The sequence below is a fragment of the Scylla paramamosain genome, chromosome 19 (assembly GCF_035594125.1).
Source record: "Scylla paramamosain isolate STU-SP2022 chromosome 19, ASM3559412v1, whole genome shotgun sequence".
Lineage (NCBI taxonomy): Eukaryota > Metazoa > Arthropoda > Malacostraca > Decapoda > Portunidae > Scylla > Scylla paramamosain.
Window position 1 is genome coordinate 21,366,142 of NC_087169.1, and position 15,392 is coordinate 21,381,533.

The 15,392-nt window shown below is 42.0% G+C and overlaps 1 protein-coding gene across 3 annotated transcripts in view; it reads left to right on the forward strand.

The window, feature by feature from the left end:
* LOC135109897 (uncharacterized) overlaps positions 1-12,643 on the forward strand; it is a 30,159-nt gene extending 17,516 nt beyond the window's left edge. For 2 of the 3 annotated variants that reach the window (XM_064021742.1, XM_064021741.1), the window contains exons 9-16: positions 231-337; positions 849-914; positions 5,626-5,744; positions 7,194-7,291; positions 7,860-8,082; positions 8,293-8,379; positions 9,121-9,253; positions 9,538-12,643. In XM_064021742.1, coding sequence (XP_063877812.1) covers positions 231-337; positions 849-914; positions 5,626-5,744; positions 7,194-7,291; positions 7,860-8,082; positions 8,293-8,379; positions 9,121-9,253; positions 9,538-9,730 — 1,026 coding nt within the window. In that variant the 3' untranslated portion in view covers positions 9,731-12,643. The remainder of the gene's footprint in view (positions 1-230; positions 338-848; positions 915-5,625; positions 5,745-7,193; positions 7,292-7,859; positions 8,083-8,292; positions 8,380-9,120; positions 9,254-9,537) is intronic. The other variant, XM_064021743.1, reaches the window with a different exon arrangement.
* The last annotated feature ends 2,749 nt before the right edge of the window (positions 12,644-15,392 follow it).

Genomic DNA, 15,392 nt, shown 5'->3' on the forward strand with positions numbered 1-15,392 from the left:
AGGCTACGCGTGGCAGTCACAGAAGCAGTTTATCATGTTAAGGGGCTAGTTGATAAGAAGTGGTCAGCCCTCCCTCCCGTTAAAGTGGCGCTGTTTCTCGAATTACTGTTCCTAGGAAGTGTTTGTTTAGTATTTTCGTACGCGTGATTTTTATGTGTGTGTGTGTGTGTGTGTGTGTGTGTGTGTGTGTGTGTGTGTGTGTGTGTTCATTTGTCCCTTTGTGCCCACAGCAGCCTACAGCCTCGACCCAGAAGAAGAAAATGTCAAGGGAGGAGAAGAAGATGGCGAAGAAGACAAGAAGACAAATGAAGAGGCAGAGGATAAGACAAGCTGGCAGGTTGGTTGTTGTTGTTATTGTTGTTAATCTCTTTTTGCGTCAACAGCCTCGTCAGGAACAATAAGTCTGATGGTGTCTGTTCTTTTGTGTCCATCATCCTTTTTCTTCTCATTTTCTTCTCCTCCTCCTCTTCCTCCTCCTCCCCGTCCAATCCCAACCTCTCCTCTTCTCTTCATCCTTCTTCCTCGTTTCCCTCTCTCGGTGCTTCTGTCCTCACTCTTCCTCGTCTTATTGAGTATTCACAAGGAAGTCTAAGGTATACTTATAGTAAATATAGATTCGCATAACCTTGTCCTTGAACAGCAGCCCCCTCTTAGGCTCAACCCTTTAAGTACGCCACCAGTTTGCATGTATTCCGAATGACTAAGGATTTCTTGGCTCACCCGAATCTTTACTAATAACTATTCTATAAATTATATAACATCTTCCTTCCTCGAATGTGATGTCAAAGTTTTCTCTCATAAATAGTGGATCCGTGTAATTGATGTGTGCATTTTGTCCTTCCCTGCAGGCGGCAGGCGAGACAAGGCCAACCCAACGGCGGCAGAGGCACCACACGACGCTGGAACCGCAAAAAGTAAGTCACTATTTAATTAAGTTCCTCATGCCATGCACTCAAGGAAGCGCAGGCAGCCTCAAGAACGCGCAGGTTCTTCATGCACAGGCGCGTGTTCATTAATGCTTGGGGTCTTCACTAGGACTCTTTCCCCGTGGTTACTGAGATGGCTATTCAGGCTATCGTGTGTGCGTGTGTGTGTGTGTGTTTTCTCATTGCTGTCACATAATCGTTGTTAAGTATCACAGGCATATCACTGCACTCACTTCAAATTTTCATCAGCTTCTGCTACAACCAGTTAAAAGTTTGAGAACGCCAACCAGTGAAAGGTGATCGAGACTGAACACTCTTCCGCTTTCACTTCATATGTGTTTAGAATCACCGTAAAGAAGAAAAAAAAAAAAAAAAAAAAAAACACCTGGCCAGTCCCCGAAGAGTAAGCGCGCAATTTGTAACCTCCAGCCACAGAGAACACGCATTGACTGCATAAATTAAAGGCCATCGAATGAACAGGATCAAAACAGCCCCTTTCGTCACCTCCTGTTGCTTACCGGGATGTTGACGTGACTATTAACACCGCACGTAATTCAAATGGTTCTGGGTAGCACTCACGTTGTAGGCGAAGGATATTAATATTTCTAGGAACTCTCTTTCTTGGCTACTGCTGCTGCCGCGACATAACAACCTCATGACCTCGTACCTCCTGTCTTCTCTATCTTTTTTTCTCACATACTGCAGCACTCTTGGAGGTCACCGCCTAACACCCACGGCCATATACTGCGTTTGAATTCCCTACACCCACGGCATACCTCACTCCCATATCCTGGTTTTGCATTCCTTCCTCATTCCTAATCCTCCATTCTTCTCTTGTGCGTTTCTCTCTCATACTGCAGGAATGTCCTCAAATTTCCCTGTAGGCAATTCATACTACGCACACCCCTTTTGTGGTCATCTCACGGCCAATAGATCTCAGAAGGTTTGAATGCTTGATGCTGGGATGATATTCTGTGTATACGCTGCAGAGGCAAGGAGGGAAAGGAGGAGCGGTGATGTTTGCGTCGCCCTCTTCAAGCTACCAACTGGATGGATCTTTTATCAAACACACTCCTTAAATGAATAGTTTCTCTTATAATGTGATGCTAAGCCAGAAATCCAGATATCTCCCTCTTCATTTCCTCTCCAGAAAATGGCAGATAAATAACAAACTGAATCATGCAAGGAAAATTATGTTATGGATAGAAAGGGTGCTGTGAGATGCCAGGCTGGCCTCTCACTCACCCAACGTGGCACACCTCACGTCTCTAATCTTGCCTTCCTTCCCTGTAATGTGAGAAGCGTTGTGCCCTTGTATTTTCTTACCAAAAGCCACTGATGGTCTGTTCAACTTACGGCCGCTTCATGATTAGTGCATTTAAGGTTTTCACGTACCATTACGCACTTCGCCAGGCAGCGCAACACTCAGGCTGCATTTCCGGAACGGTCCCGGGTCCACCTCGGCAGCTCTACGTACGCAGGCTACAGTGGAAGTCGAGGGAATTTTTATGAGCATTTCCATGACTTTAGTGAACGAGTCTGCATCAACGCTGCACATACACACAATTTTGCATGATCCTTCTGACAATTCTAATGACCTTCTTTTGACCTTTCGGGACATACACCATAGTGGGCATTTATTTATTTATCTATTTATTAATTAATTAATTAATTTTATTTATTTATTTTTATTTATTTATTTATTTTTTTTTTTATTGCCTTGACCAGTACTGACACACACGCACACACTTACACATCTGCTCATAAACACAGCCCAGTAATCATCTGAGGCACACCCACTTAAAACCCAAGTCCTGATGCCGGGACGTGCTGTTGCATTGGGTAATTCTTATTCTGCACCATGCTTAGTGAGCGAAGACGTTCCACCGAGACCCACAACTCTGCCACTGCCACCAACACGTCGCATCCCTCATAACTCACTGCGGACAAGACACAGGCACGGATAATCACCACTATCTTCAAAGGCCACAGATTATTAGTCTGTTCTCAGTAGTGTTCTGTTAATGAAGCGTGTTCTTGTTCACCAGGAATCGTAACTTTTTTTTTTCCTACTATACATTTTTTTTTTTTATCTTCCCACAATTCCTTACAATCCAGGCACTTATTTTTTTTTGTAGTAAAGCATGTTTAATACTCCTGTAGCATACCTGTCTATATACCAGGCCGGCAGTCCCACACGCGGTGACCCAGACAAAGCACCACACACACACAAACACACACATTTGAGCCCCGTCGACCTGAGGGAAAGGGAGAGTCTCGTGGACTACCATACTACACCCGAGGGCAGCTTAAGCGTGGCACTACTGGCCTCTCACACTCGTATCTCTTATTCTGTGATTCTGGATGATGTTTGACTGGAACATTAGTGGGCCTTTCTATCGCTCTATTTGTTGCCCTTCGCCTTGCCCCTCTTACATAGACAAAGTGCATGAGAGAGAGAGAGAGAGAGAGAGAGAGAGAGAGAGAGAGAGAGAGAGAGAGAGAGAGAGAGAGAGAGAGAGAGAGAGAGAGAGAGAGAGAGAGAGAAGGATCCAGTCTTATTTATATACATTTTTTTTTTCTGGTTTCTCCACTAATACAAGTTTTCTGGTTCGTGTGCTGCTGCTTGGTGACTCATTTCCAGCTGAGTGCATTATTGACCTGCTACTCAGCTGACTCACAGCTTCTTCAATGTGATTCTTGTCAGTTGCTTGTGCCACCTGATCAAAAGCTGGGGAAAATTTTTGACTCATGACTTTGTTACTATTAAAGATCTTGACGTAGGAGTGTTTTAGAGAGAGAGAGAGAGAGAGAGAGAGAGAGAGAGAGAGAGAGAGAGAGAGAGAGAGAGAGAGAGAGAGAGAGAGAGATGGGGGGGGGCGTCTATGCAGTCCTTTAACTCTGGCTAGCATCTGGTTACGTGACAACAGTTTCATTACCACAGTGCATCAGATAAAACAAAGGACTCTACTCATAATGTAACCTCTTAGTAGTTTTGTATATCTGGCGAGGAACACTGACGTTGTACTGCAATATACAGTGTTTGCCTCGGCACCCCGGGCTGAGAAACACTGACCTACAGAGGGTGCAGGAAAAGGGAGGAAGGAGGGAGGGAGGGGGGTGTTAAAGGCTTTCACAAATAATATCATGAAGTCAATGATGATGATGATAGTTGTTGTTGTTGTTGTTGTTGTTGCTGTCGTTGTTGTTGTTGTTGTTTTCCTTCCTTTCCCAGTGTCTCTTACACAATAAAAAAATAAACACACACACACACACACACACACACACACACACACACACACACACACACACACAACAGCAAGTACAACGGCATTCCTTATACCACCACCACCATCACCACCATCAGCAGCATCAGGTAAGGGCAGAGCATGTCCGGGTCAGCAAGGGGGATACCCAGACAAGAAGCACAGGTTAGCTGGGACAACACCCTGCGAGTTGAGTAAATCGAACGTCTAGTCCGAAGTTTTTTGTGTTGGGCTGGCTGAGAGAGCGCGTACACACACACACACACACACACACACACACACACACACACACACACACACACACACACACACACACACTAATGATAATAATAATAGATAAGAATACATACATAAATAAATAAATAAATAAATACATACATAAATAAAAATACATAAACATAATAAAATAAAATAAAATAAACACTCGTAGGTTAAGAATGAAGCGCAGGCCTTGTGGAGTGAAACAAGGAGAGAGAGACAGGTTGTAACTCGGACAAGCCCCACTCACCGTCTGACGCATCGTGAAGGTTATCTGCAATCCATGCGTCTCTATAGCTTATAAAGAGTAAAATCCTTCTTTTGTAACCATATTCTGACACTCCTGCCCCATGTGTCCATTTCTTCCTAAAGGCTCCAGTTGAAGTTACAAGAGATTTTTAATTTTCTTTTCAGTTTTAGTTACGGATAAGCAAGATTTCTACATTATTAACATTTGAAACACTCTTGAAAATCTGTTTAATCATCTGTGTGACCTTTGAAGATGGTCATGATAAGAGGGGAAAGCGTTGCTGAATATTATTAGTTAGTGTTTTACAGTTAATCGTTCTTTTGCTCTCCTTTCACCGAGTTATTTTTTTGCCCTTTCCCCATCGTCTGAAGTTTCCGTGTTTGATTCACTTCTTCGTCATCTCAGCCCACCTGCTACTTATAAATTATCAGCCCACCTGCTACTTATAAATCATCAGCCCACCTGCTACTTATAAATTATCAGCCCACCTGCTACTTATAAATTATCAGCCCACCTACTACTGCTACTTATAAATGACCAGTCTTCGCATTGTCCTTCGCTTTGCCCTGTACCCCACGAGTTGTGTCCCCAGTACTTTATGTGAAGGTGCTGGCTAACTGAAGGGCGAAACTTCGATGATTAATGGATAATAAAGATAGCAAAGTAATAACAGTTATAACATAAATAGATAAAGCCAATAACCGGATTGTATATTAATGAAGTTGTGTATCTTATTCACTCGCTCACTCATTAAATTCTTCAATATTAGTACACTCGTTCATTTCATTCATACTCGTACTGTCCCATCCACACACACACACACACACACACACACACACACACACACACACACACTCTCTCTCTCTCTCTCTCTCTCTCTCTCTCTCTCTCTCTCTCTCTCTTACGCAATTCTTAACTCACCCAGGAATCAGCGCAAGAGGACGCGGGTTTGGAAGAAGCTAAACAAAAGGGGCAGGAAAGGAAGGCGCGGGAAGATGGGCGCCAAACACCACCACCACCACCACCACGACCACGACGAAGGAGGTAACCAGCATAAAAATCTAACTGAAAGAGAAAAGAATCAGAAGGAATAGTGTCAAGACTGAGAACCTTAAGGCTTTTGGAATACTTAAAACACTTCCCGGTCACAGAGGCATCAACAAAAAAAAAAAGGATGTACAACTCGTAACGTTTTCCACTTGTTATAAAGAACGAGGGTTGTATCGTAATGCCTTTGGGGTTTCTAAGGCATTTCAACGCATCAAAGCTCCTTCCCCATGGTTCGATATAGTCAAGTTTCTATTGTGTGAGTAACGGTAGGAATGATGGTCATGCAATACATTTTCTTCAGTAACTTTGGCCAGAAACTTTGTCTACATTCCTATGGCAGAAGAAGAAGAAGAAGAAGAAGAAAAAGAAGAAATCATTATTCCTCTCGCTTCCCATAGCATCCGTATCTTTGTCTTCCTCTTAATTTGATAACGTTATTTCCACATGTTTAGGCAAGATATTAGGAAAAAAAGATTAGAAATTATTAAACCGCTTATCAAAGCTGACCACACACAGCCTTCTCTGCCATTACGTGTATCATCAAGGTTTTCTTCTTCTTTCTTATTCACCAACATCACAACCAGCGACTTCTTCCTCGGCACGTCTACAAATGAAAATATTGAGATAGATAGATAGATAGATAGATAGATAGATAGATAGATAGATAGAGAGAGAGAGAGAGAGAGAGAGAGAGAGAGAGAGAGAGAGAGAGAGAGAGAGAGAGAGAGAGAGAGAGAGCGCCTGCCTTGAATGACAACCTAGTTTACGAAAGTCAAACTGAAGGGTATACAAGGTCTGACATCTCTGAGACTACTGCCCGGTTCCCATTACCACCTCTCCTCTGCTTGGGTGTGAGAAATGACACATGTACTTGGTAAGGCTGCGCAAAGGAAATGATTCCAATAGGATGCTCAGAAAAATTTCCGTATTTTTTTTTCTTTTCTTTTCCTCCTTTGCTTCAGAGAGAGAGAGAGAGAGAGAGAGAGAGAGAGAGAGAGAGAGAGAGAGAGAGAGAGAGAGAGAGAGAGAGAGAATTTGTTTGTTTATTCACACACACACACACACACACACACACACACACACACACACACACACACACACTCGGTAAAGAAGATACGTGTGTGTGTGTGTGTGTGTGTGTGTGTGTGTGTGTGTGTGTGTGTGTGTGTGTGTGTGTGTGTGTGTGTGTGTGTGTGTGTGTGTGTGTGTGTGTGTGTGTGTGTGTGTGTGTGTGTGTGTGTGTGTGTGTGTGTGTGTGTGTGCAAAAGAATTCAACAATAAAGAAAGGATAAAGATAAATATAAGAAAACATTACCAAAGGAAACATATCGAACTTCACTCACTCCTCTATAAAACAATGATTACACACACACACACACACACACACACACACACACACACACACACACACACTAATGTTTTTCAAGCCTTCTCTCCTTGCAGTCAATGGAACCTCCCCAGACGATATAATGCAACACTACCCCCTTCACCTCCACCACCACCACCACTCTGCCATGGCCACCAACACCTCAACCATCCAGGTTAGTCAACGTGTTATGATTTTTTTCCCGCCAGTTGTTTTTGTTGCTCTATATCATCTTTCTAATTTCCTCTTTTTTTTCTCATTTTTCTCCCTCCTTTTTCTCCTATCCTCTCTTTCTTGTACTTCATCTTCCTCGCCTGCTCATCTCCGCATTTTTTCCTTTCTCTTTATCCTCTCTTGTACTTCTTCCTATTCCTCGTCTCCTCATTCTCCTCCTCCACCTTCTCCTCCGTCTCTGCCACCCCACAAACAGCCTCGACAAAACACTAACAGAACTCACAGTATCCAGAAACACTTTGCTTTCTCACCACAGCTATTTTCAAAGGCCAAAGAGATGATTAGTCGAATTCTCACGAGTGTTTCTCCATTTACTAATGCAGAACTCTTGTTAGTCTGTCACTAGAACCATAAAACACCCTTAAAACCTGTGTCACTTCAACTAGAGCCTTTTGAAAGCAGTGGAGGTGCAGAAGCGTCTTTTAGGCTAGTGATGATTTGTTCTTCCTTAAGTTCCTTTGTGTTTCGCCCTTCCACCACCTCCACCTTACAAGCCTCCATTTCCACAGCAGGAGGAGCGATTAGTGGACATTCTATTACGGGACCTGCACGTGGAGAACTCAACTTTGGAGGAAGAGGAGAGTGCAGTGGGCGAGGGAGAGGAAGGTGACGCCACGATAACAGAAGAAGGGGGCGACGGAGAGGGAGAGGGAGAGGGAGAGGAGGCCCAGACACCAAGGCAACGAAGGAAGAACCGAAGACAACGTAAAAAGAAAATGCGTAAACAAAGAAGTACGTTATTTAATTCCTTCTACATCGTTTTCTTTTCTTTCCATTTTTCCTTTACTTTCTTTCCCTTTGTCTACTTTATTCTATAACTTGACTTATTACCTTTATTTCTTTAAACACGCACATCTTTTGCATCCCTCAAATCCTTACTGTAATATAATTCAACCCTTATCTCTGCATTTCAACTACAACGACCCAATTACCTTCTCCCAGGAAAGGTGTATGGCCCGGGAGTCAAGTTCTGTTGCAAGCAAGGCATTAAGCATAAGAAGAACATTCTGGAAATCGACAATACATCAGGTTAGTGAGTAAAGTTTATACTAGTATTTTTTTTTTCTATCATTGTTCAAGTTTTGCAGTGAAATCTTTAATGCTACCATGTTCCCCGAGCCTTTATTCAGTGAAATCTATATTGCTACCATGTTTTTCTAGCCTTTATTCAAGTTTTGCAGTGAAATATCTAATGTTACCATGTTTTTCTAGCCTTTATTCAAGTTTTGCAGTGAAATCTCTATTGCTACCATGTTTCCCGAGCCTTTAGTTAAGTTTTGCAGTGAAATCTCTAATGCTACATGTTTCCCGAGCCTTTAGTTAAGTTTTGCAGTGAAATCTCTAATGCTACATGTTTCCCGAGCCTTTAGTTAAGTTTTGCAGTGAAATATCCATGGCTGTAATTTGTCCCTATCCTTATAAAAATGCTGTGATGAAAAGTTAGGGGTAAACGAACGCTGCGGGGTACAATTTAGCCGCTATGACTCATCTCTTAAAATGACGTCATCCGTTTAGGAATACCCTCGAACACTATGAGTCATCTTTACTGAACTGTGATGCAAGGTTAGGAATAATTTTTTACCGCTGTCTTCCCCTCATCCTTATTAGAATGTGGTGCACGTTTAACAACAAATTTTGACCGGTGTCGATAATGATAAGGATAATTCCCCCTTCTTGTTTTGTGGCAGCGACCTCACATGCATTGCGCAACGGAATTTAATCGCTACGGTAATGACAATGAAGATAATTCCCCTTCACGTTCTGTTGCAGTGACCTTACCTCAGTCGTGCAACATAAGCAGTGACGTGGTGATCACCTTCGCCAACCACCAGTTCGGCATTGAGGAAGATACCTGCGCCATCACCTCCACCACCTGCTGCGAGAGGTTCACAGAGGAGATGTGGTGAGTGAGAAGCCTCAGTAGAATATGCACTCAACTTAAAAAATGGTTAAATCATGCATCTGGATACGCACATTTGCAAATCTATAATTATTCTGAGCCTTATCATGAGAGTATCTGTGTGAGTAACTGTGTGAGAGGAGCTTCATAAGTAATGGTGATAGCAAGCCAGAGGTTTTAGGAACTATGAATTTACCATATTTCCAATCTTACATAAGAAATCAATTCCCTATACACAAACTACAAGAACCAACTACCACAACTCACCACCACCACTACGCTTTCAGGGAGGGCATTAAGGCAAGGAAGGAAGCACGCAAGACGGAAAGAAAACAGCGTCGTAAGTCCCGGCGCCAAGATCGCAAACAACGGCGGAAACAAGAGCGGCGACTTCGTAAGGGGATGAGGAGGCAAGCCCACGCCCGCCACCACGACCCCGAGGAGTGCGCAGAGGGAGACACTTGTGGACACGCGAAGTAGTGGGCGGTGGGTTGAGAACATATGTCACGTACGGTCGTGATTAGAAGTCGAGTAACACGCCTGATTCACTTCCACTGTGTTCATGTGCAGCGTTCCGTCAGGCTGGAGTCCTCTGCTGATACTCTCCTTACAAAGCCTGACAGTTGATCTATTCCTTACGAAACTGATTCCTTACAGTAAATAAATAAATTAATAAATGAAAATTGATACCTAAATAATAATAATAATAATAATAATAATAATAATAATAATAATAATAATAATAATAATACCCAATAAAGATCTTCAGCGTGGAAAGCGCAGTTTCAGAAGATCAAGATCAGGGTTGGAATATTCATCTTCAGTGCAACGCTTCGGAACATGTAAGTAGATTCCGAAGCGTTGGGTTAAAGATGTAGATTCCAAGTCTGGTCTTGATCTCATTCTAAAACTGATTATTTACAGAAACTGATTCCTTAAAAAGAAAAAAAAAATGTGAATCAGTAAGTAACTAATTCTTATAAAAACTAATTATTTACAAAAACTGATCGTTACATAAAAATAAATAAATAAATAAACAAAACAACTAAATATATAAAAATGAATGACAAAACAATTCACTCGTTTCAAAGACGGATTCCTTATATAACTCGTTCCTTACAAAACTGACAAATCTTACAAAACCAAACCAGTGATAAATTCCCAGCATACCAGATGACGTAATACTGAAGGAGGATGCTAAGCACAGTGAAAGTGAATGTGGCAGGTTACTTAAACTCACGCCTCAGCCACACCAGAAGTAGACAACACAGCAGACACGCACATCCGGCCCATGTCTTGGCTTTCTCTCTTGAAATGTTAAAGTGAAGGGCATTCTTAAGCTAAATATCAAGCCACTTAATAATCTCCTAATTTCCTTGTGCTCGCAGTGTTGTTCAGTAAGGACTTTAGGATGAAAATGTTGCCACACCTCCTTTTACTGCCCCTCGCCCCTATGTAGTCTTTCCACCTCCCTAGTGCAAGAGTTAACCAGTATTCTCCGTTGCCTCACCTCCTTCCTCTAGCCCCCTTGTAGTCTGTCCACCTCCCTAGTGCAAGAGTTAACCAGTATTCTCAGTCTCATCTCTTTCACTGGTAAACTTTGCAATTCCCTGCCTGTTTCTGTATTTCCTCCTACCTATGATTTGAACTCTTTCAACATGGAGATTTCAAGACACTTCTAACTCTTGGATATTCCTTTAAACTTTTTTTTTTTGGGGGGGAAATTGGTACCTTGTTCTTTTTTTTTTCTTGTAGTTTCTTTTTATTGTCCTTGAATAAATTCCTTCTTACATTAAAAAAAAAGAAAGAAAGAAAGAAAGAAATTGTAATAATTGGGCGACCATGCACAGTTCTTGCCTTGTCTACTCCTGGTCCGCGGGTATCTGTGGTCCGTGACACCTGGGAATACACTGAAGCGTGTTTCCACATCGCAGTAAAGACATAGGTGGCATCAAACTTGCCTTCACACCTTTGTACGACGGCAGTATCCTCGGGTGGTTGTAAGGACTTAGGATTATATCTAGCGGTCATGGTAGGAGGGTCACTGTTGAGGCTACGGGCTAAACCTCTCTCACTTAAATTTAATCTTTCCTATCCTAACCTAACCTCACTTCATTGACCCCTGAAAGTAAATGAACAAATCTGCTCTTCACCTCATCCCTTAGGTCATAACAAACGTGCCCTAACAACACTTCATGACCATCACTCGTTTAGCTGTCACCATTGTATTCTGCACAGCGAGTACCCTCATTTAGTATTAGCCAGTAGGATTATGCAGTGAATAGGCATCTGATAAGGGCTGAGCTGGGTAGAATGCGCGTTCACTCTACAGTGGTTAATGGATGGCTGTTTCGAAGCTTTAAAGTGCCCCTTCGTGGAACCCAAAGCTTCATTCTCGTGAAATCGAAGCAGTAGCAACCAAAAACAAGAAGACGTGTTAATAGTGCTAGTTATATTATTCTCTCTCTCTCTCTCTCTTCTTTTTATGTATTGATTATTTGTAAGTTTCCTGTTCAGTTCTTATATACAGTGAGCAAAATACACGTTCAAATTTATGAGAGAGAGAGAGAGAGAGAGAGAGAGAGAGAGAGAGAGAGAGAGAGAGAGAGAGAGAGAGAGAGAGAGAGAGAGAGAGAAACCTGCCTGTGGACTTAAGAATGGAAGAAGGAAAGTAAGCTTTAGGTAAAGGAAGTGGCAAGGTCGTTTGCACGGAAATTCCATGGGGGGGTGAGAGAGTGAGAGAAGGAGGGGGAGGCGAGGCAAGGAACATGAGCTGTGGAAACGAACTTGTGAATGAACGTGGTGACCGAAGGAGAAAAAGGGAGTGGCAAGGACGTTAGGAGGGAGTGGCAAGGACGTTAGGACGAAATTTCAAGAGAGAGAGAGAGAGAGAGAGAGAGAGAGAGAGAGAGAGAGAGAGAGAGAGAGATTATTATTATTTTTTTTCTACTGACTTCAAAGTTTCATCAGCTGTTCGAGTTGCGTTTCGTGAAGCAGTTACGCTGAGAAAACTTAAGTTGCTGACTAAATGGAAAAATAAATAAATAAATAAGTAAATAAATAAATAAATAAAAGACGTGCATTCTACCCACACTCGAGTCAACTTTTTGCTACATATAAAGATGCCATTGAAGTTGTTGTTTTTTTTTTTCTTCTTCTTTTTCTTTCACTTAGTATGTTAAGAGTCATACGAGTCATTCTCCCACACGGATCATTGAAGCAGCGCAGCAGGTGTGTCGGTCCTTGCATCTAAATGAACTGCGGACAAGACTCACTCCCCATGCACTGTTGGACACATTAAGAACGACTTGGACTACATTCTGTACTTCGCATTTCCATTTTCGTTTTTTTTTTTTTTTTTTTTGCCTTTTTCAATAAACGTATCTTGTATTATTCTTTGTATTAATCTGAGAGTTGCATGGCCACGTGTGAAGATCAGAATAACTGTACTATTATATATTTGGTGACAACACTATGTTATTACACACACACACACACACACACACCTGATCCAAATCAAGCCACTCGTCTATGAAAAGGATGAGTTTCCTGTTGAATTCCGACATACAATTGACAAGACATACTTCCTTTCTTAAAAATAAGAGAGAGAGAGAGAGAGAGAGAGAGAGAGAGAGAGAGAGAGAGAGAGAGAGAGAGAGAGAGAGAGAGAGAGAGAGAGAGAGAGAGAGAGAGAGAGAGACCAAATCCGGTTTTGTAACGTCTGCACGGAAATTCCTAGAGGGAGAGAGGGAGGTGAACAGACGGAAGGGGAGGGGGAAAGATGCGTGAAAGGAGTAGAAACGAACATATGAATAAATGTGGGGATGGAGGAGAAAAGAGGGAGTGGCAAGGTCATTGGGTCGGTAATTCAGAGAGAGAGAGAGAGAGAGAGAGAGAGAGTGTATGTTACGAGTATATAAAAAGGACAGCACAACTGGAGAAGTGATATTTATACTTATTTAAAAAATAAATAAATAAATAGTGGAGGAAACTACGATAATGGTGTTTGCAATGTGGAAGAAAAGGGAACGACAGCGGAAATGTCTAACTGGAAAAATAGATAAATAAAATGAATAAATAAATATATAATAAAAATAATAATAATCAGATCAAGAGGAACACCAAGGAGAGTCGATACAAAGGCTATACTCCCGCCTCAACTCACAACATTAATTAACTATTCACTCCCGAACACAAAGCATGGCGGAACGACCCCAGCAGAGCAGCAGCACCACGACGGAGGCAGTGAACCTCTTTGTTGACATACTCGTGGGGCACACCATCGGCGGCGACTCCCAACACGCACGTACTCTTGTGGATGTCTGCACGAACGCCCCTGTTCAAGATCCCATCCTCGCCGGTGTTATCTCCAAGGTGCTGTCCAAGGAGGTGTTGATTCCCTCTAACGCCTCAAAGATATCAAAGAGCATCGGAGAGCTCCTTCAGGTGCACATGGGCAAGTGCACTGTCATTGCTCCTCAGCCACGCACCTTGCACTTTGAGGTGGATGATGGTATGGTTCGCCAGCCTGATGCCGTGTATCTTCAGATGGAGTAAGTGTGTTGCCCTCCAATGGCTACGTGTAATTTATTAGTTTCTGTTTTGGGTCGGGAGTTTTCGAACTTCAAACGCCATTTTCTGATTTCTTTCTGTCTTTCTTCCGTGTTACTCTTCTTTCATTTACTCGTTATCTTCCACACGTTATGTATTATACGACTGGTTTGCATGCCTTCATTAATTTCGTTGCCAGACGAGCATCTTCCTGCCTTATTCTCGTTTAGGTTTCAGGTAAACTTTCACTTTCTTCTCTCGTATCTTACAAAATTTACCATGGTCTTTTTTCCTATCTCACATTCTCGCCAAGTATCTGCTCCTGATGTTTTATTCATCTTCCTTATCTCTTCTCCATCCTCTTTCTTAAACGTAATGAAACCCCTTAAGCTCCCACAAAAGAACTCAATAAGAGAACGAACAGCAACACACCTGCTGATCCGTATAAGGCAGGTACGTACGTACATTATGTAATCTGAGTAACAGGAGTAGATAACATTTCCCTCCCCCCACGACATCCTTCAATATCTCATTGACCTCTCCGACACTCCTACCACAACATATTATTCTCTCTCTCTCTCTCTCTCTCTCTCTCTCTCTCTCTCTCTCTCTCTCTCTCTCTCTCTCTCTCTCTTTTGCTGAGTCATGAGGATGAGATGACAACATATATAGTTCATGCTATGTTTAATACATATTGCTCCCGTTAAGTGCAACGCCGAGTCATACGAGGTGGCACAAAGCATGTAACCAGAGTTGCTTGATCTCGATGACTCTGCACACCACGGATGGGGTGAATACAAGAACTGTGTATTCGAATACTAATACGAATACTTCATATTTATACGCATACGAATACACTGAAATACTGATAATTCGAATACAAATACGAATACTTCATGAGAGTATTCGTTAATTCATTCATGAATACTTTTCGTTGAAAATAACTTTTTTTCATGTAGGCAGCTCGGCAATGAGCCTAATATGGTACTAAAGTTATTCAATAGTGAAATGACATCATGAACTTATAACTGATGCCAGTATTCTGTACACGTTTATCACACCTAGACATATTTGTTTTCCAAAAATTTCAAGTATATATCTAAAGTGTACTGAAACAAACAACAGAATACCTACATCAAATTATAATAGCCAAGTCTTTTTTAATATCCTGCTGTAGATCTCACTTCTCATATATATATATATATATATATATATATATATATATATATATATATATATATATATATATATATATATATATATATATATATATATATATATATATATATATATATATCAACTGCGATGAGGGACAGTTAAGTCATATGGTACAGGTTGGCAGCATCAAACCAGCAGGCGTTTGTGTGAACAATGATGCAGCAGGTTACATAGCAGCCATGGGAACTAGTGTGTCTCTAGCTTCCTTGACAACAGCTCATTGAAAAAGTAGGGAAGGGCAAACACTCACCAGTTTGGCGTCCATTGGCTCCAGAAAGCGATGAGTGGGCGGCGTCGCCTGGGTGACGGAGTCGTGTCATCCTCGCAGGTTTGCACCTGAGCGTTCACACACAAACGTGCATTTCAGTCAACA